The sequence below is a fragment of the Bombus vancouverensis genome, chromosome 7 (assembly GCF_051014615.1).
Source record: "Bombus vancouverensis nearcticus chromosome 7, iyBomVanc1_principal, whole genome shotgun sequence".
Lineage (NCBI taxonomy): Eukaryota > Metazoa > Arthropoda > Insecta > Hymenoptera > Apidae > Bombus > Bombus vancouverensis.
Genome location: NC_134917.1, coordinates 14,402,473 through 14,424,272, shown reverse-complemented (window position 1 = coordinate 14,424,272; position 21,800 = coordinate 14,402,473). Strand labels below are relative to the sequence as shown.

The following is a 21,800-nucleotide window of genomic DNA, read 5'->3' as shown; positions in this document are numbered from 1 at the left end:
GATGCTGAGAATCGTTGAATGAACATGTTACCGAAATGGACCGTTTGCACGCTCGATTCGGTTCCTACTACTTATTTTAATATACATAGCCTGTTGGCCGACGAGTTTTACAACATACCTATGTAAAATACTTGGAAAAAGATTCGGCATGTGCGTATCTGTCAGATGGATCGCGACTACCGCAAGATTGATACCTTTCGCTTATCTTTAATCCTAATTTCTTATTTTAATCTCAATTATCTTTCCTCATCGGCTATCACCGTATCTATTTCTTCGCATACGAAAGAGATAAAACGCGACATAGGCTAACGACGATTTGGTTGGCGATAGTTACGATTTCCCGGCTACGCGAGCTCGCTTTACGGTTGGCTTTCAAAGGCCACAAGGTTGGAAAGGACGCAGGAAGGCGGAGGGCGAAGGGCGGATCCCGCTCGGTCACTTGGCTCGTTCTTCTCGCCTTTTTTCTCTCTCTCTCTCTCTTTTCCTCCCACTTCTTTTAATTGTATCTCAAACATAGCTATTGGATCGTGCCGAACATCATGTAAACACGTGTAAATTTTTCTTCGTCTGTCGCGTCTCTTCTCCGAGAACCTTTTTTCTCTGCTCGTTTCCATTGCTGCGCGTATCAACGTCTTCCTCGTAGGTACCGCGAGCCGCACGGTTCCCGTGGTGAGTCGCGTTCCAAAAGGCCGACTCCCTCGTGGACACGATAGGACGCGAATGCGCCACGATTTTCTAGAAATTGAAACGCGGTATCAGCGCGCTTCGTTCGAACACCCGGTAGCGACTAAAATATTCCAGGCATTTCCTGAATTTCTAACGGTACGCGAGAAAATATGCGACAATGATACGGGTTCCTTAATCCTTTCTATCGAAATCCCGAGAAAAAGAGGAGGGCAGGGAACAAGGTTTGCCAAACGCGACGCTCGTCGAAACGCTTATCAACCGGAATGCCCGTTAACCGGTGACGCGATCGCGAGAAACGATCCGTCCCTGTTCTCGAAACCGACGTTTCGCGATACAGTTGTACGCGGAACGCAGTACGCTCGTCCCAAGAAGAAACGAGCGGAATATTAATTGTTCCGACCACCGAGTCGCTCGGCTCCCTTACGCTGGTCGCTCATTTTTCTTTCGTCTTCGAGTCACCGCGTAACGAACCGTCGACGCGTCCACTATCGTCCAAATGGACACGTAGTGGCGTCGCGACGAGGAATCGACGAGCAGCGCGTACGACGAAAAAGACATTTTCACGAGAGCGAAGAGATTCCGTGGACTCGAAGGACACGAGGCCGAACGACGACCCTGGTCTTCCGGCGACGTTCGTTTTGCTTTCAACTCGCGTCTGTCGAGACGCACGCGTAATTGTTATATACGAAGTTCTTACGTCGGCCGGCAATCACGTTCATTACTATTCTTGTTTTTAGCCCGGACCGTGGAGCGTGAGCATTGTTCTGCGGACGGGTAATAGTCGGTCATGTAGGTGTACGACGATCCTCTGTTCGAAAAGGTCCCGCTGCCCCGCTGGCACAGCCGGCGACACTAGACGCGAGAATACGACAGGGAGCTGGGAATCGTTGGTTCGGTAAAGGATCGCGCGTTTAGTTTAAGAACGACTTTACGGCCCACCATGCGTCCGGTTGTAAACCGAAGTTTATATCGGAGTTCAAACTGTAAATCACCCTTTCTTCGTTTCGTTTTATACGAATTCCCTTTTCCCCAAACGGCTGATCATTTCCTCTGCGACGCGACGCTACTAAAAAATTGATTTATTCAAAGGGGTGCGCGCTTCCATGTGTCCATGTTCCATATGTTCCCCCTTCGGTCTTAGGCCGAATCACGATCATCCGTAAACTTTGATATTTCCATTGTTCTTCTTGCCAGAGAAAACACGCACAAATATATATATATATATTTCTTTCGGACGAATCTGCGTTACGATAAAAGAGATGCAGAAAATCTCGTGCAGTCTACGTTAATTCTAAAACTCGCGTACGTATATTGGCAGTCGGTTTTCAAATTTCCATTGGATGCCGCTAAAAACGCAAAACCGAACGACGCTAATCCGCACAGGCTAATAAGTAGGTGCTTGGCGCGAACGAAAGAATACGAAGGAGGAATCAAAGATACGAAAAAATACGCCGACACCCGGTATACCGTGGCGAAAGAAAGGGAAAAGGTGAGCAGACTGAAGTGGAATGAAAGAAACTCGGATACGAGCGAGATCTTGCTCAAGAGCGTATACAGGAGAGGCGCGGATCTCTTTTCGCGAGCATTGTTGCGAACCTCTTTTCACGACTGAAAGAGGCATAAGCCGGCGAGGCTGACCTCGCGGAGAACAGGCAGACGCGAGACCTTGGTAAACGGTGCTCGATGCCAGGAATCGAGCTGACCAGCGACGACGCTTGACATCCCTGGCGGTACGGTGCGGTACGGTACGACGCGACGTTTCGCTCCACTGCTGCATTATCTGCTTATTCGTCGGCGTTCGCCGGATCGTTTCGCGGCTAGCGACAGGATTTTCGAAGCAAGCGTTTTCTGTCTTGCGCCGAATCTAACTGGCACATCTGGAAAGGCGACCGGTCTCACGCAGCTTCGCCACTTAGCGGTAAAAATGCCAACGCCTCAAAGTTTCGAAATAATGGAATCGTCCGGGTTTTAACGGCGAACCGTCTTCTTCTTCTGCTTATTGCGCGCGTGACTAATTCGCAGGTCGGTCGCGTGATTCATTAAGGATCGGTACCTGTGTACGGACGAAATGTCACGGATTTTCAATCAGCCATTAAACGGTGCAAAGCGTTTAAACATGGGCGTGAGAAGATTAACGACGAGTGTCGCGAACGAAGGCCGACCACATTCTGTGAATGTAATACAGAAGCTGTTGCGTAAATTTCAATGGGAACGATGGGAAGAGCCACCTCGTGCTTCGTATTTGTCGCGCGATTTCCACGTGCTCCGGACAGACCGTGAACCAGCCTAAGTTCACCTCGTCGAACACGACAACGTTCCTCTGTTCCTGCGTATGTTTTCGTAAGAGCGCGCCAACGGATTCTAATAAGGCTGGCACCGTCTCGTGGAGCGCGACTCCTCGTCGACGGAACGCCCGAAATACGTCGGTCAAAGGGAAATAAGATCTCGCAAGGGGAAGAACAGCCAGCAGAACGTGCTGATCGTGCGAGGGATGGCGAAGCGGACTAAAAAGAGTGTCAGCCAGCAAAAGACGGTTAAAGAGGAGAAAGAGAGAGAGAGAGAGAGAAAAAGAAAGAAAGAAAAGAAAAAAGAAGAAGATGGAGAGGGGTTGCATAGAGAATACCCTCATTAATAAAGGCTCCATTTTGAAGGTCATCCAGCGGTAGACGCGAGGCGAACTTTTGTGCAGGCATGAATTAGAGCGCCGCGAGACAAAAAGCTCTCGGTAAATGTGCAATCGGTACAATGGTACTCGGTGGCCATTGTGCCGGTCGAGACTTTCGAACCGTAAAAAAAAAAAAGAAGGACCGTCCGCCGGGTAGGTTAAAAAATTCCCTTATAGTACGGCTACTTACAAAACGGACTAATTCCAACCTTGGAAACAACCGTCGGTGTATCGAATGTCGTTTTCTCGGCTCTACGGAACGTTGGAACGGGCTCCGATAGATTTTTCTGGCTTGTCGAGCACCGTGGAATATCTCCGATCGAAAACATCGCAGAAATCACGCCTTTAATCGCCGGCGTGTTTCGCCGTACAGCTTCGAGAAGTAAGTAGAAAATGCAGACGTAAAAGTTGGCGCAGCCTTCGGTCCGACTCATAGTTGGCGATCGTTCGAGTTAATTAGCCTATCAAGCAGTACGTTATTACCTTGCTATTTATGTATTTCCGTAGACGCCAGCGATTTTATCCAACGTCGGTGGTTGGAACAGGGTATCGTAAAGCAACAGGGCTACGACAATACGATGATATAACGTTCGGCTGTAAATGCGATCGCAGCTGCGCGAAGCAAAAGGAACGATTCGAGGCAGGAAAGTAGAGGCAGAGAAAAAAAGAGAGGGAAGGAAAAAAAGGGAAAGAAAGAGAAAGAAAGAAGGAAGAGAGAAGGTATCGATGGTGGTTTTTACAGCGACCAGAAGGGACTTGGTGTACGTTTCTTCTTCGTTTTTACGCGTGTCAACCGGTAACGCTCGCTGATAGTAGAAACTGTAGGTACTTTATAGCCGGGACCGTCGGGTCAGATACTTGGCCGGATATTTACGAGTTCGTTTTATGACATAAAACCACGCTAGAATTCATTACTTTGCACATAATTACGAGCACGATTTATATACTAAGCGACATCGAAGATACGCGGCCACGTACGAATCCGAGCGAGGAATTCTCGCGATTAACGTCGCTGTAACTGTACCCCGGTGATTAACATCCCCCTTCTTCGCGCTGGATTTCACCTGACAACACGGTTGTAATAAAACTCGCCCCTTTTATCGGTTTACCTATGGATTTTACCGAGTTAATTAACACGCGAGGCTAACCAACACGATTCGCGGTTCGTCGTTAAATTTCGTTTTCTACTCTCACGCCGTTCGTCCTCCTTTTCTCTCGCCTTTACACTCTCCCTTTCTCCTCGCGCCTCCGCATCGACTGAGGTTTTCCTTTCTTTTTTTCTTTTTTTGTTTCACGCGTGTTTGTTCATCTGGCAGCTCTGTATCGAAACGATTCGCGGTCGTTCTCATCGATGAGATTCGCTTTCTTCCGGATCAACGTTAACGTTTCGCTTTCGATCGTTCGACGAGCCGATAATTGAATTTATCACGATTATTATCCGCCGCTCGACAGCACAACCTTTCAATTGTCTTTTTTCCCCCTCGTAACGACCAACTGTCTACATAGAGACGCGTAAGAGACACGGTTGCGCTGTTTCGTTCGACCGGTATCGAGCATTCAGTACTTGACCTTCGATTATCATTCCGTCCTTTCTAATATCCCCACCGCGGTCTACCGCGCTCTAAATAAATCGTCTAACCGTATCGACGCGGTTTAGAAAGTGGCGCCATGGAAAAGTCGTCATTTTTCCGCCGGTTTTGTCCTGTCGCGTCTCCTCGTCGCTTCGGTGATCGCGGTTTTCTCCGACGTCGTTCGCATCGCTGTCGTGCTACTCCTTTTGTATCATTTGCCCACTTTGGGCAACCTTATCCGAGCCACTTTGATCGATACTCGATGAAAGCAGAGAAGAACGGATAGGTATCCAATTTTGTTGGCTGCGTTTATCTCTGGGATAAGAATAATTTAGCAGGCAGTCAAGTTCGATAATCGGACGCATTCCCGCATTTCAATAAATTCCAGGAACAAACGACTTTACTTAAAGCTGCTACGATAAAACGAAAGCAACAGAAACATCAAATTCTACCCCGATGGAAAATAAAGAAACAAACGGGCTGGGGAATTAAACGTGTCCGTGGCGATTGGACACGAGGAGCAGATACGTCGTCGATATCGGCAAAGAGAAAAGAAACGGTCGAAGGGGAGAGAAAAAAGAAGAAAAAAAGGAAAGAAAAGAAAAGAAGAATAAAATAAAATAAAGTAAAAAGAAGGGTACGCGGGATGGAAAGAGAAGAGAACGAAAGAAAGAAATGGTTGAGATTCTTTGAAGGATCGTGGTGCGCGAGACATTCCATCGCAATCTATTCGTCCACTTTAAATCTCGATATTTTTGACGATACGGTGGACGGTGGGTCGTCGATCAATTTAAAACGAACCTGAACCGGCCGGTTGAACAGAGGAGATCCTTCCTGGCCGGCCAAAGTTTCTCTCTCCGATTGAACCGCTCGCCTTGTGAACCGACTTTCAAGCATGCGAAGCGAAAGAGCCGCACGAAGCCTACGGCTAGCATGACGGGAACCAGAATGCTTCGTTCCACCATCAGCCGAGAACGAGACTCTCGAGAAAGAGTCTGGAGAATCGAGTCGAAGAAGCGAGTCAAGCCCGGACCCCGGGTCTCAAGCTGAGAGACGCTGAATTCCACACTCTATACTCTATACCTTTTATATTGCCTTTGACTATGCGAGCCGTTGGCTATGAGCGACACGCGAGTTCGTGCAACTCTCTTTCCTCGCTTCTTCTTCTTCTTCTTCGTCGTCATCTTATTCGTCCTCTTCTTCTTCGTCGTCTTCTTCCTCTTCTTCTTCTTATTCTTCTTCTTCTTCTTCTTCTTCTCTCCCTTCTTAGTTTTCTTCTTCTTCCTCCTCCTCCTCCTCCTCTTCTGCATCTTCTCCTTCTTCTTGTTCCTTTAGCCTTTTTCCCTCCGCCCTATGTGTGTTATCCGGGTCTCGCGCCCGCACCCGTGTCCGTGGCCGTTCGCGCGATTTCCTCTCCGCGCCTCACCCTCGAGAGGCAACATTTAATTATGCATCTTGCTGCCTGACAGCCTGAATTTCGTGTGCTGCATTTCGTACGTGACTCTTTAGACCAGCGGCCGCCGGTGATTATAACTTTGTGAATATCTTTCCTTCGTACGATACCACACAGGCTCGGCAGGCTGTTTTTTCTTCCTTCCCTGCTACCGACACCGTCGGTGCCGCTGTTGCTGTTGCCGATACTGTTTGCCGTTGCTGTTGCCTCGCTGTTCCGCGCCTATCCAGCATTTCGCACGAGACAGCGTAACAGCATAACAGTACACCGAGGGGGCCCTCTTCTTCTTTCGTGCGCGATATCGCATCTGCCTACCATCGAAATTTATTCGGGCTTGGTAAATCGTTCGATCAAGGTCGTACGATCGCCGCATTCCGTGCCTGTCGTTGCGTTTTTCTTTTATTTGTCGGTCGTTTCGCGCGGCACAATGCGGTCGCGTGTTGTTTCCCTTGTAATTCGTAAAGAGGAAACAACGCCCGCGGTCGAGAGAACCGCTTAAATTCCTCATGAATGAAAGCGAATCGTATTTATTCCCCCCTTCTCCTCTCTCTTTCTCTCTCTCTCTCTCTCTCTTTCTCTCCCTCCCTCCCTCCCTCCCTCCCTGTCCTCTTCTTCTCTTCTGCTCACCGCCACCGCCCTGAAGAATACGAAGCAATCGTTCCGCCTACGATCGAGATACGCTTCAATTTCGCCACGGTGCTCGTCCGGCGTTACTTTTCAATGAACCAAGTCGATCGATTATCTGGAATTTTTCCCGCGTTCGTTGGAATTCGATTCCATATTCCACGTTGTCCTTGACTAGGTGAGCCGCGTTGGCTACGAGCCACGTACGAGTCCGTACAAGTATTCGAAGCCCTTCAGCGACGCGAAACGCAGTCCAGCTTGCCGGCCACGGGGATTGGCCACGAATGTTGCGAAACGGCGCGAAATTAACGCTTCGAGGATCGTACGCCCCGACAACCGCACAGCCGCAATTGCCGTGTATTTTTCCATCGATCGAAGAGATTTCGCGATCGTTTCGATGTACGCGTTTATCGAATTACGTAGATGCCATTCTGTTCCACAATCTTGCAGCAACTCCAACGTTCCATCCTTCCAGAACGTCTCGGGTTTTCGGCGAGAAGCTTCTCGATGTGATTTCTCACGTCGACCAAGGAATTAAAAGTCGGAACGAACTCTCCGACCAGCGTTCAACGAGTGCGATATTTTGTTAAAAATCAACTAGTAACGTTTTTCTTTTAGCGCGACGCGCTCGAAAACAATTTTCCCGATGGAGAGGTACCGAGGAAAATTTACCATTTTATCAAATTCCTCAAGAATCGCCACGAACTTTCCGAACGATATCGGTTATATATCGATAACGGTTTCGTATTGTTCAAGCACATAACGTGAAAACACGTTCAGAACATTTCGTTTGTATTAGCATACGTTGCTCTTTTTACCATTTTATACCGTTGTTAACAGTAAATGACATTTTTGTAGGATACCGCACGAAGCGTGTAAGACGCGTATTCGCGTCTGCAGCGCGCAAAGTGTTAAACGATCTAATAAATCGAATATAGTTTCTAGTTTGTAGTTTCTAAAATCGTCGATACATTCGTCGACTGTTTGGAATCTTTTGAACTTTTTAAATTGTACGCTCCTAGCGTACCCATGCGTCTTTGTATCGCTTCGTACGTAACTTGGATCGCGTCCACGGATTTCGCTGAACTGCGAACGACCAAATCGTGACAAAATCGGCGGCTCTTTCTCACGGATTCGTAATTTCCTTTAAAGCATCCTCCATGTTTAACTCGTACGAAATTATAAAAATCGTAACGTTGAAATTCGTGCTACCGTTTTTATACTTCGGTCCGTGTGCTCGATGTTATATCGTTAAATAGATCGATAAACAAACAACGCATAAGGATGAAAGAGAAACGTATCGGTGTTGTTTCTTCCACTTCTCGATAACCTTACCGATCATCGGCGAGATACACGGGAGTTTACCCGTCGCTTGATTTCTATTAATTCTTTGGAGAATCGTTTACCGATCGCAACCGACAGATAGAAAGCCAGTCACGGTTTTCTCGAAACGCGATTCTATTTGGCTCCCTACAACACCGTGAACAGCCCTTGCCTATCTCCGGGTAATCGGTTCCAGGAAATTATTTATAATGCTACCTGGCCCGTTGACTGGCCTTCGCGAGAGAGGATCCGAGAAGGACGTATCCTACTCGCGAGATAACGCATCTACGATATCTTAGAGCGTACCGAACGCGTTGATCGCTGTTGAAAACCGCCTTTACGATAATTACCGGGCCGATCGACCATCGACCGCCGATCGAGACCACCGAAACGAAAATCCTTGGATGCGCGACGCATTGTCCCTCCGGCAGAACGAGTAGAAGAAGCGAGGACGAGGGAAACGAGGAAGAAGAAGAAGAAGAAGAAGAAGAAGAAGAAGGGAAAACGCGAGACGAGGCAAGAGACGCGGAAAGAAGAGAAAAATAAGCAGCAGACCACGAAGAAGCCCGAACGAGATTATTTACGATGCTTCACGGTTTCCTCGACGCGTTTTTCGGGGTTTCGCGAGAACCTTCAACGGGCGACGTCTCTACGACGGGCAACAGCGCGGCAGCAGCATCAGCAGCAGCAGCAGCAAAGGCAGCAGCAGCCAGCGAAGAAAGAAAATCGACGAAAGACGCGCAGACACCGAACGAGAGGGAGAAGAAGAGGAGAAAAGACGACGGTGCTGAAAGAAGATGCGACGAGCCGAAAGAGGCGCAAGTCTTGGAATGCCTTTTCGAGTTCCTCGCCAAGTGGCCATCAGTTCGGAGCGCCGGTCATTCGAGCCAGCCGGAGTCAAACGAAATCACACGGATTTACATATTATGATTTACATCCTTGTCCTCTGCCTTCTCTCTGCTCTTTCTCCTCTCGGCGTCCGCGTCTGCCCTCGACCACGCACCATGGACTCGACTCGTCTTCTCTTTTGTCTCTTCCTCTCTATCTTTCTCTCTCTCTCTCTCTCGCTCGCTCTTATTCTTATTCTCGCCGTTACTCTCGCACTTGCTCTCCTACGTTTTCTCTCGTCCTCTCGTTTTCTCACGTTCGTCGCGCAATTGGAACCGATGAAAAATACGGGTTCTTTTTTTTCACGGCAGTCCCGATAACCAAGAATTCGGGACAAGTTTTTTAATCGATAGTCGCCTAAACAGGCTGGGACAACTTTCTTCGACCTTTCACCGGTTCCTTGCTCTACCATTGCCTCGTATTTTTCTTCTGCTTGTTCCGCGGAAACTTTAGATGCCGTTCGCCGCACGCTAATTGAGTCGTAGAGATAGCGTTTTTTTCTCTCCTCTGGTTTTGCCTCTCCTCCTGATCCGAACAAGATTAGGATCGTCGCATAGCCGAGACCGATCGATCGCCACTTTTCGAAAAGGTTTCGTCCACGTGTCCAAATCGATTAACATGGCCCCTTGTAACACCGTGCGCCAATTCGAACGTTTTTCCTACTGCGCGTCGCATGATTTACCTTCCTGTCCTTCGTTCGTCTCCTACGCCGATTTCAACGCGTTCCATCGACAGGATTTTCCTCGAATCTGAAACGAGACGCGAGCAAATATTTACCTAAGCGTATCGTCGAAACGGTACTCGCGCAAAACCTAACGAGTCCTCGTCGCGCGATTCCGAGAAAATTCGCGGATTTCCGATCGGCACGCGAAAATTTCACGGGACGCGAAGAACCAAGAGAAAGAAGGAGCTTCGCCGATGTCCGCTCGGTTTCTACGATCATCTGGCAGCATATTTTCGAAATTCACCGGATTACCTCGTTAGCCCTGCCTTTCAGGCTCGTACCTAATCGTGAAAGTAACCCGATCTGTTCTACGATCCAATGAATTTGTAATATCTGCGAGCCGTGGCGAGCCGCCGGGAGAAACGGAATAATGGAAGAGAACATGGAAATGTGCGCGTGTTTCAGCGAACCAGCGTTCTAAATATAGCTGGCGCAAAGAGAAAGAAATTCCGGGATTATCGTGCGTACCGGTTGACGTAGAGCGATCGGTTAGAGAGGTGGTTAAGCGAAGGATTGCGCAATCGGAACGGCGAGACCGGCGATAAGGCGCGCGATAATTCCGTACTCGATAACGAATTATTCGACGTATTTCCCGGAATTTCAGCTAACCTTTTCCAACAATTTATTAACGTTAATACGCGTATCTATTTGAGCGTGACGTTCACTTTTAACTTGCCCTATGCGTGTATGCCGGGTGTCGTGAATTCGTTAGTTTATAGTTTATGGTCAAGGTTTGCGAGATTGGAAACGATAGCGCGACTAATACCGTTTCGATAGCGTTTGTTGCACAGCGACACGGACATTCGATCCTGATCAAGGTATCGCGTAATCGGCCAACCATTTGCCAAATGTGAATAACGGGCTTCGCTTTTAGGTCGCAGTGGTATTAACGATTCGGAGAAGGAGCAATCGCGAAACCGATCGGAATTATTGTCTCGATCGAATGGTATTCTCGATCCGGAGAAAGATAAAGTTGTACGTGATGGTTCCGCGCGGCAGAGATATCTGCGAAAGGAAATTAACGGAGGGAAGTAGAAAAATCGGTTAAACTATAGATCGTTAGGCGAGCGAGCACTTTACTCGGCGCGTAAAGCTCGAGCCGAGAGGGTCGGCACACGTGGCGGGTCTCAGACGCAAATATAAGGCAGGCTACCCACGTTATTGGAGACGCAGAAAATCGAGGAATGTGCATGTCGGTGCATTATCGCGCAGCCCACAGCCTCCGGCCGAATGCGAGAAACGTAGCGGCCGGTACGTACTGTTGTACGTGCTGTACGTATTACAAGGGCGTAGCCGCGAAACCGCTCGGGCAGCGGCGATCGTCTTCGCACGGCCAGACTTATCAGACGACGAGAACAATACGGTACGCCGGTCGTCTTTCCGAATTTCGCGCTCTCCCTCTTCCTTCGAAACTTCAACGTGGCCGAAGAAACGTCGATTCGAAACGGCGTCTGACTCGCGCGTCAACCGCGGCGCGAATCGGCCGCTTTACGAGCGAAACTTTCGACGACGGAGAGTTTCGTGGAACGGCGGAATAGCCGAGCGAGTCGATACGAAGACTACGAATAGTAGAAGAGTGGCGAAGACCGATCCGCGGGCTGCGCGATCGAAAAACCAACAGACCTGGAAAAAAGAAAAGTAACCGCCAACGAAAAAGTGACAGCTCGCATACCAGGCATTTTTCCGATAACTACTACCCTTTCCCCTCTGGGGAGAGGAACGTGTTCTACGCGCCTGCACGCTCATATACGCATACGTACCTACACTCGTGACTGTCGTGCAAGAGTTGTTCGACCGGCGCGTACTTTTTATTCTCCACCATCGCCCTCCCGCCTTGCTTCTTTCTCTTACTCTCTCGTCCAGCGACAAGGAGAGATCGCGCGCGAGCGCGCGCGCGACAGAACGAGCCCGCAAGAAAGAAAGGAGGAATGATAAAGGGACCCTGAGAGGAGAGAGGTGTGCAACGAGCGAGAGAAAGAGAAAGGGGAGAAGGAGAGAAAGGGGAGGAATATAAGGTAAAAAAAAAAAACAGGCTGCAACCCTTTGTGCGGAATGGCCCTTTCTCTTTCGTTGGCACGAACAGAGTGTGTCGTATCCCACGTAAGTAAAGCGTACACGGCGAGGAACTCACGAAAGAGAGACACGTAGTACCGTTGCCATAAGCCACGTCCCCGTATAATTGACGCGACTTTCTCTCCGTGGAAGCTCGACGATATCGACGAGCCCACCCGGTCGAAGAAGCCGTCTTGCTTCTCGCCATCTCCTCCCTCTCCTTCTATTCGCCGCGATTTATCGTCGCTATTTCGTTCGCCGATCCGTGTCCACGTCGATGTCGATTCCGATATCGTCCGACGACGAGCACGAAATTGGGCAAATTAAAGGAAATCGTGGCAACACGCTCGGAACTATCATTCCGCACGGATTAAGAGGTAAATCGCGCGGAATCGTGCGGTTCTCCGACGTTGTCGCGGTCGCAACGATTAAAATAAATCGACCAGTTCTGGCTGGACGAGGAGACGAGGATTCGAGGGGACAGGGGATCGTCGGTCGAAAGCGGACCGCCTCGTGGAAAATGTCGGTCAACGTCGATCACGAGAGTCGGGATCGGAATTGCCGAGCAACGTCCTCCACGCTGTGTCTCCATGCGATTTTACCGATTCCAGCGAAACTTCGTCTGGCCGATCCGAACGCGTCGCGGTGAATACGACGCGTCGGATCAGACGCGTTCTAATTGCGTACCGACGTCTGATAAGACGACGTCGTCGGACGGAAGGAGGGAAATTAAAGTCAAAGCCGACACCGTAGGCTACGGAACGAGACAGAGTGTCGTTACGGAGCTCTCGGTTATCTGGAATTACGGAAGCTTTACAGAGGCTTGGCAGTTGGTCGAGATTTTATGTATCGACGAGAATGTTTTGGTTAAAAAATGGGCCCGTGCCGGTGCCGCATGGCCATAAGACGGCACGTAAAGTCGGTGGCGTAACCGGTAGCATCGGCGGTCCTCTTTCAATTAATAACGTGATCATAGGTTGTTAGAGGTTTCTTCGGCAGACAATCTCCACCTCGTCATCTTTTTCTCCCTTATCTCTTTTTCTCTCGTTATTCTACTTCCACGCACGTCACACCACTTATCTTGCGCCACCTTTTTTTCGCCGTTCTCATCGCCGTTCCTCCGTCTTCCTTCATCTTCCCTTTCGCTTTTGCCATGCTTCTTTCTTTTCCTTCCGTCCGCCGCCACGCGGACGGATCGCTGCTTCGCCTTTTCTCGTCCTTTTCCACTTCCCCTTTCGTTCCCTCCTTCGCCACCTTCTACCTTCCACTGCTGCTCTGTTCGTCGTTCGCCGTTCCGTGCTTCCGTTCCATCCGATTCGATTTGAATTTGTCGAAAGGCGGGGAACGTTAGTTCTCCGCTATTAGGCAAAGTTCGCTAATTTCCTCTGGTCCACGGCCAAACATCGAACGAATCGCGCACGTGTGATGATCGCTTTATTTATTCGACGCTCTGGGTGGTTGCAGCAAGAAGATTCAAAGTGTCAAGGGAAACGGAACGTGACGAGATAATATTTTACTTGTCGCGCCACCTTCCTCGCCGACTTTCTTTTCTCTTTCTTGCATTTTCGTAAAATATGATTATCATTTCCTCCGGGTGGAAACGAATTCTTTTTCATCTTTCCCCGTTCCTCTTGACCTTTTTCTTCTATCCTTACTCTTTTTACGTCTCGATCATCGTGACGCGCATTTATCGTTCCGGGGCAACGGTATTCATTACTCTTCGTTTGAGCTGTATTGTAATATAATTTTAACGAATTCTGCGAAGCCACGAAATAAAAATATAAATCGGCCGAGGATTTTGAAAAGGATGATCCATCACGACGCTCTGACGGATCTTGCACAAAGAACACCTGCCTGACCGACGTTTCTCTCTTTTCCCCCCTCTCTCTCTCTCTCTCTCTCTGTCCTCGACGGAGATACGCCGAGACACAGAGTAGGAGGGAAATAATCGTCGCTAAATTAGGATTTGGCGTGTACGTTGGACATTTCTCAAAGAAAAAAAAAAAGAAAAAAGAAGAAGAAGAAGAAAAGGGATCCTTCGAATATTAACCTGACAATAGCGAGATACCTACGTTCGATATACCAGTGAAATAAGCGGAAATCAACGGTGCTCCTAGGATCCGCTGATCACTCCATTTATCACGCTTCCTCCTTTCACGAAAGCGTTTACAAAAGTATGTGGATCGCATTCTTACTTGCTCCTCGACTTATAATACGCCTGTATCTCCGTAAGATAAACGAGAATGTTTAGCCCGGCGTAACGGTACCCGGATATCTTAAAAATCTATATGCATTTCGCTAATTTATCCGGCCAACTGTCTTTACTTGGCGGTCCCGCGGCAACGATCCTATCGATGAATGCATCGTGCGCTCGGCACAAGAAAATTCGAAACGTACCTATTTACGTACCGGTATACGGATAGCCTAACGAACCTAGCGGTACGTTCGTAATACACCAACGAGTAGTTGAACGCGACCGTATGCTCCCGATAAACGTTGTTCTATCGAGAGTTGACGCAAAACGTACGTCTCTTGGAACATTGTTGGCGGCGCGTCTATGTGGGTTAAAAGAGAAACCATAAAAACAAGAGAAAAGAAGACGAACCACCGATCTGTTCACGGCCATTTTCCGTGACATATTCCTCTTGTAACGGACACTTAACCCGCAAGCTGCGGTCTGTACCATCTCGCATGAGGCCACGTCTCCCGGTATAAATTCAATATCTTTTGCCTGTCTTCTTGGCCCATCGAACGAAAGTCCAGGAGAGGGCCCCTCTCTCTCTCGTAGGGGATGAACGACGGGGCAGAAAAACAAAGCGAACCTGTTGCAGAAAGCCAGTGACCGCAATAGAAACTTCCATGGCTTCTCCTCGCTGGTGTTCGATACCCGGCTCCCTTTTTTTTTATTCCTCCCTTCTTCGTCCCATCATTTCCCTTTCTTCTCTACGTACTTTTCTCCCCCTTTTTGCCAACCTTCTTGTCTCTTCTGTTTGTTCGCTCGCTTTTTCGTTTTAATCGCGTCGTCGAGTTCGATGGGGGAAAAAACGTTGCAGCTCGTCGTAGCGTCATATGCGCACCTCGGCAAGGTGCATCGAGGACCGTTCTCTACGCGACGATAGTCTCCGGAGGAGGGGAAACGTGACGCGAACCGGGCATGACACTTTTACGATCGATCGAGTCCAATTTCCATACTGTAACCGATCCGCTCGTTATCCGGGAAAACTGCCGGGTCGCTGCCGATCGCTGCCGTGACCATCGGTAATTCGCGTTTCAATTGCAGTTTCTTTGCCTGCTCGCGTCTACTTGCAGTCTATCGCGTAGAAAACGCGTCGCAACGGCGGAGAAAAACTCGACGCTCGTGCGTCGTTGAAGAATCGTGAAACGGGCAACAGGTGAAAAATAAATGGGGGGAGAAAAAGAAAGAGGAAAGAGACAGGCGATCGACTTGTTCGTATTTGTGCGTCTGTGCGTGTAACGAACGCTGGTAGGGCTACTTGAATTTCCTAATTTAATACGTTTACTATGTCGACCTGTCCCGACATAAATTAGTATGTTTATCACGGAGCAGAGAGTGTCGCGACAGAATTTAACGTCACCACTCGCGAGTTAATCGTACGGTAACTCGATATATCTTGAATCTTGTATACATATATAGATATATACTCGTACATATATATAAATATCTATATATATATAATATTCGTGTATATATACATATACGTAGAGTCGAGCGGGTTTCGCGTAGAATTCCTTTCACGATGGCTCGCAGTATGCGAAAAGCTGGCGCGATCTCCCGCGCGCAGTATGCCAACTAACATATCACTCGTAATAAAGATACATACTTACAACACGGACCAAGTGTGTAACTGGTTGCGCGGACGGTTACATAAGAGAAGCAGCCGCGATCTGGAGCCGTCCGTGCATAAAGAATGCTCATTAATACGCGTTACGTTGTTGTCCGCCGATCATCGTTGTATTTTATTACGCTCGTGCCCCGGCCACGGCCGGCTTAATTTCACCGTCGGAAAATTACGAGCGAAAATCTTAGCCTCGCGTGAAATATTAACGGCGCAAGATCAAGGACGGGAATACCGGTGATTACGTTTAATAGCGTTTATCGGAATTGCAAGTGCTTTTTAACTTTTCCCCCGGCGATTATCGCTCGCAACTTGTCGGATGAGGTCGAACGGTGACAAAGCTCGCTGTCACGCGGTGGCAACCGGCTTTCACGCGAGCTCGCATCGTTTTAATTAAACATCGGTAGGCGAGGGCGAGTGCCGTTGCTCGTTATTTTAGAACTCGGCGATTCTTTTTCGATTGGCTTGGAACGCGACACCAACGAGACTTTTGTCCGTCCGATCGGTGAATTCCCTGCGAGATATTTCCCGTTTCTTTGACCGATTATTTATGGAACGTCACTCGTTAATTTATGTTTACTCGTCTGCTTACCGGCCGCGGCACACTCGACCGCTGTCTTTTTTCGGATTATTTTTCCACCATATTTCATATGGCACTGCGCGCCCTACAACGGGGCGCGTTTGCATTCGGCGCGACAGAAAGTTATAAATGATCGAAAGACAACTTAACTCGAACGTAAGCGCGAGTATTCATCGGCGAGGCTGCTTTGACGTAGACATATCTACGGCGAAGTGAAGCCCGTCCACGGACGGACCGTTCGGTGTCGTGCCACTCGAGAGAAAACAAAGCTATTAGTCGTAAGAACCGTAGATATATATCTTATTGTCTCCAGCCGCTAGGCGGAATTACAGCCTACCCTTTAACTTACCCGTACCCTATGGGAATTCATTCGAAGAAGCGTTATTAACCGAACGGAGAAATCTCGCGGCTTGTGCCACTCGTACGGGGACATCGTTCGCTAAACAACCACGAACCCTATACACGAGAAACTCGCCGGTTAAACAATCTTCCTCTCCTTCTGTGATTCCGATCGCATCCTTCGGCGTTAAAACTGTTACTACGTTGAATTTGTTCGAGTTGAAAAACGAGGAAAAAATTGGATGGTCTGTTGTCAAAGGAAAAAAACAAAAAAAAAAAAAAAAAGAAAAGAAGACGAAAGAAACGCCGCGCTGGTCGCGATAAAATTCGACGCACAAGGACCCGAATCTCGGCCGATAAAAATAGAGGAGCGGATGCAAACGATCGAGCTAATGCACCTCCATTTACTAAATATCTCTATCCCGTCAGACTATCGCGATGCGGACCGACAGAAAAAAGGTAAAAAGGAAGAAACATAGGACAGCACGGGGGGAATTATTAATAGATATATATCTTATTGTCCCCGATGGGTATACAGAATTCCGTGAGTTTCCAATGCACCTTCGTTCCTAGTCTCGTCGTTCTCCTCTTGCTCGTACGTTCGTCGTCGTCGTCGTTACCGTCGTGGTCTATGGGGGCCCCCACGAAGATACGTTATTAATCGGCCGATGTCAGTGGTTCGACCCCTCATAGAGAACCCATAGGACCCCGTTCGGTAAAAGGGACAACGAGGTAGAGGTAGAGAAGAGAGAACCGTGAGCGTCTTGGTATCGGCTCGAAGCCGAACAAAGAGAGGCGATAGAGAGACTCGCACGGAGTACCGGCCTGAGAAAAGACAGAAGCGTGCGAGGAAGAAAAAGGGAGAGCGAGAGTAGCCAGAAAGGAAGAAAGAAAGAAGGGAGAGACAGAGACGGCGATAACGACGACGACGACGACGACGATGACGACAACGACGAGGAGAAGGACAAACGTCGAAGAAGTAGAAGAAGACGAAAAGAAGAAGGTGAATAAGGAGGAGAAGGAAGAAAAGAAGAAGAAGAAGAAGAAGAAGAAGATGAGAGGAGAGGAGGCGTGGGGCAGGGCAGGGTGAAGGGGGCAACAGAAGAATGGGACTCACTTCGTGCATGACCCAAAGAAACCCCCGCTGAGCGACTCGATCCGATCCGCTGATCCCCGACCGCGCTGACGCAGATACCATCTTTCCTTGCACTCCGAATGCTCTCCGGGCGTTTCTTACCGCCCATATACCTCATCCCTCTCTCCTCTCGGCCGCGACCAGCAAAGAAGAAGGAATATTCTATCCGAGACAGCTATATGACCGCACTGATTTGTCTGCTTATTGTTGCCGTTCCCGTATCCTTGTTTTCCGATCGTGACGATGACGCGACCATCCACGGATATTGTTTCTACGAACGTCGCGAGATTCCACTTCCTTGCATCGATCCCCTTAACGAGCCAATAGACAGAGGTCGGGACGAGTCGAGAAATACCTAAGCAACCGGCTTGCCGACACTCTCGCGATCCGAGCAAAACTCGATCCATGAAAACTCGAAACTTTAACCGATGCCTTCGACCGTTCGTCTGATCTTCTCGTCGACGATCGTGCTAAAACGAAATGTTTCGCAAAGCGATCGAGAAATTTGGAATTTTCTTCGACTTCGAAGTTTCTTATCGATCGTTCGCCGAGTTCGATACCAACGAATTTCGTGGGTAATCTCTTGCTCTTCGGGATTATCGAAACGCTACCGGGTTTAACGCTGTACACGATAACCTATCTAAGAGATCGTGCGAACTATGCCTTAGGACAGGCTTCGGCCGTTTAGCCTAAAGCTGTGGATAGGTAGAAACGTAATTAGCGACACCGCTGCGGCTTGCTGGAGTCTCGTGCTGTCTCGAAGGTAGCCGCTATTCCAAGGGATTTTGCATAAATATAGCGTTTTCGTGTTCCTGCGTACTCGCGTCGAACACAGCCACCATTAGAAACGGTAGATGGAGGAATATCGGTATTTTCGATCTGTGCCAATAAGCGACGCGAGACTTCGATGTCGTCGCACCTTTGAATTTTAATGACAAACGGACACACAGCCTCGCCGGTCGTAACGATTAATTGTATTCGTGTTCGAGCTACTTAAAGGAGGCAGCTACAAGATCCGGCACTGGAAAATAATTAAAAAGTCAAATTTATTCATACGCGTGTCACGCTGAAATCGGCCGTTTAACTGTTGCGAGAGCCAGCGACCGACTATTGTTTCGTCATCTCGAGATACGTACGTTCTGGCACGCCTAAACATTTTAGGCCAATAATCGATGGCACGCACTTTGTCAATGACGGCCGAACTCCGACTAATTACCAGGAAGATCGATGCGTTCCAGCCAGGGATTACATAAGCTTGAAAGATCATCTACGTGCTTCCATATTTAGTATTCTTCGACGTGGCGAGATCGCGTCAGTTATGAAGAAATCGATCGCGAACAGAATAAGAAAATAGATGTATACGTCGTCGTTTCTTCGTCGAGTTTCGTCTTTCGTGGTTCTTTGATTTCGTTCGTAAAATTCCAATACAAAACGAAAAAGGGATAACAAAAAAAAAAAAAAAGAAAAGAAGGTCTAACGTCTCGGTAGCGATTTTCTATGCTACGCGCAACGCGATCCGATTACGTTCAAAGTTTCTAGCGTGGAATATAAAGTTTCGTACGGTTACTCGAATAAATCTTTCCACCACGGCCGCAAGAGCGACCACCGTTCGTTCCTCGATCGAAAAGATGTTGCCATCGCTAGCGCGATGCTTTTCCAATAGTACCATCGTTGTTCCTTCGAGCATCGAGTCGTTTCGATACACTGGCTTCTGGTAGTCACATAAACCTTGGCCGCTGACGTGACTGAGAATTTAATGAAATGAGACATGCACAAGTTGGATCGAAAAACTAACTTTCTCACGATTCTTCGCATGCATACCGTGACTCCGCCGCAACAACGGCCCGTAGATTTATATTGATTGCACATAATTATATCCTGGCGACTGACAAAACTTCCAGACAGTCTTTCTCTCTCTCTCTCTCTCTTTCACTTTTATCTTTGTACTTTTTTCGATTTATCGTTAACACGCGAGGAATCGCATCCAAGACACTATTAATTAGAAACTCTTAATTGTTTGGCGCTCGGTACCGACGACGCGTAACTTCTTTTCAATATCGTTCCGTAATTAATTAACCGACCGATGATCGAATAAAAATAATGCTCGACAAGACGGAGCTGCGAACGACTTTTAACCCGAAATCATACGCTTCTCTATTGCTTACCAGACACAGCGTGTAATTACGAGCAATTCTTAGGATCGAACAAAAATTTTTAATTACAGGTTCGCGTGACGGTTCTAGACAAGAATGACGTGGCACCGACCTGGGGAACCGGCACCTGGAAATTCAAAATCTCCGAGGAGGCGCCGCCTAACACCGTTGTCACGGTCCTGAAAGCGTACGATCCGGATACGATCGGAACCTTGACTTACACCCTGGTACCGAATCATCGGCCCGATCCAGGTCCTGGCACCGCTCTTGGTTTCTACCCGGCCAGCCAACACGAGCTCCAAGACGAAAGCCAATGTCAGTTCAGACTTCATCCGACCACGGGACAACTGACACTCGCCGAGGCTCTCGACAGAGAGACCAGAGAAAAGTATGTCCTGAAAGTTCGAGCCGATGATGGATTGCAACACACAGACATCGCGTTAACCATTCAGGTACGTTTCGTTTCCATATATCATCCCCTTGACTCGACATAATTTTTTATCCGGCGATCGTGCTTCTAATTAGAAACCTTTGCCGGATTTTTTGATGCAATTACTCATGGGGCTCGGTTAAATCGAAGCGTCGCGTCGTGTCCTTCCAACGATTAACGATTTGGTCCGATACGAAAACTTACGAAAAGTTAGTCGGAAATGAAACGAGGACGATGAGCGTTCGTTTGAAAGAACAAAAAGAAAAAAAAAGGACGAAGCAAAGACAGGAGATAAAGAAAAAGGACGAGGTAAGAAGAGAAGGAGCGCGCACGAGGAAGGGATCCGGTCGCGTATCGATGGAGTCCTCCATCGAGTCCCGTTGCACACTGATTATTATCCTGCAATTATACGGGGATGCTACTGTTACCTTGATCATTGTGCGACCCACTGTCCCGTTATTCAACCACTATTCATCATTACGGGATCAATCGGCGTGATTCGCGATATATTGATGCTGAGAAAGAGACGCGTCTATTGCTCGAAATGACATTATCGTACAGGATTGGATGGGACACCGCGTACGGCAAAAAGAGACGGAAACGAGACGAGAATACGGAAGATTCGGTGAAACCGATGAAAATTTCCAAGTTTCTCGCGACCTATCGGTCGACGGTAGCAACCAGTTTGATACTCGGGGTGGATCGATCGAGAAGAGAAAGCGGATTACGCGCTGGTACTCAAGGGCGAAGTCACGATTTCTCGAGGCCCGTGGAATCGCTCGGTTTCCGTGCGTTTCGTCTTGTAATTCATTACGGTGGCCAAGCAAAACGATTGGCGGCGATAAAAAAGGCGAAGAAGGGCGACCGGGATGTTTAACGAAGATGGAAAGAAGATGGTGGTAGTAGCGGGAAGGAGTTGGCCACAGGCCAGCCAAGGATCCCTCGGAGACAATCGCAAAAATTATCCTTATGACGTGCAATGGCTGGAATTCTTTTAAGGTTCTCGCTGCCCGCCGTCCGCTATTCTATCCGGGTCTCTTAAAGGCAAAAGGAATGCCAGTCCCGATCATAGCTCGGCTCTTTGGGGCTCCATGAAAGAGGCCCGCTGCCGACAGTTGCGGAATCTGCCTCTTCTGGCCCCTTATATCCTCTCTCCTCTTCTCCTCGCTCGACCTCGCACAAGAGTTTCTCTCCTTCGACCTCCTCCCTTCGCCCCGTCTTCTTCCATCTTCCCTCCTTCTCTCTCTTCCCTCCCGTCTCCTTCACCGTCGCTTCTTCCCTTTCGCCCTCGTCTTCCCTCCTCTTCCCTCTTCTTCCCT

The 21,800-nt window shown here is 48.5% G+C and overlaps 1 protein-coding gene across 1 annotated transcript in view; it reads left to right on the top strand.

Annotated features, from left to right (window-relative positions):
• Positions 1-21,800, top strand: part of ft (cadherin-related tumor suppressor fat) — a 66,312-nt gene that overhangs the window by 26,211 nt on the left and 18,301 nt on the right. The window contains exon 2 of the mRNA XM_033327979.2: positions 20,123-20,503. Coding sequence (XP_033183870.2) covers positions 20,123-20,503 — 381 coding nt within the window. The remainder of the gene's footprint in view (positions 1-20,122; positions 20,504-21,800) is intronic.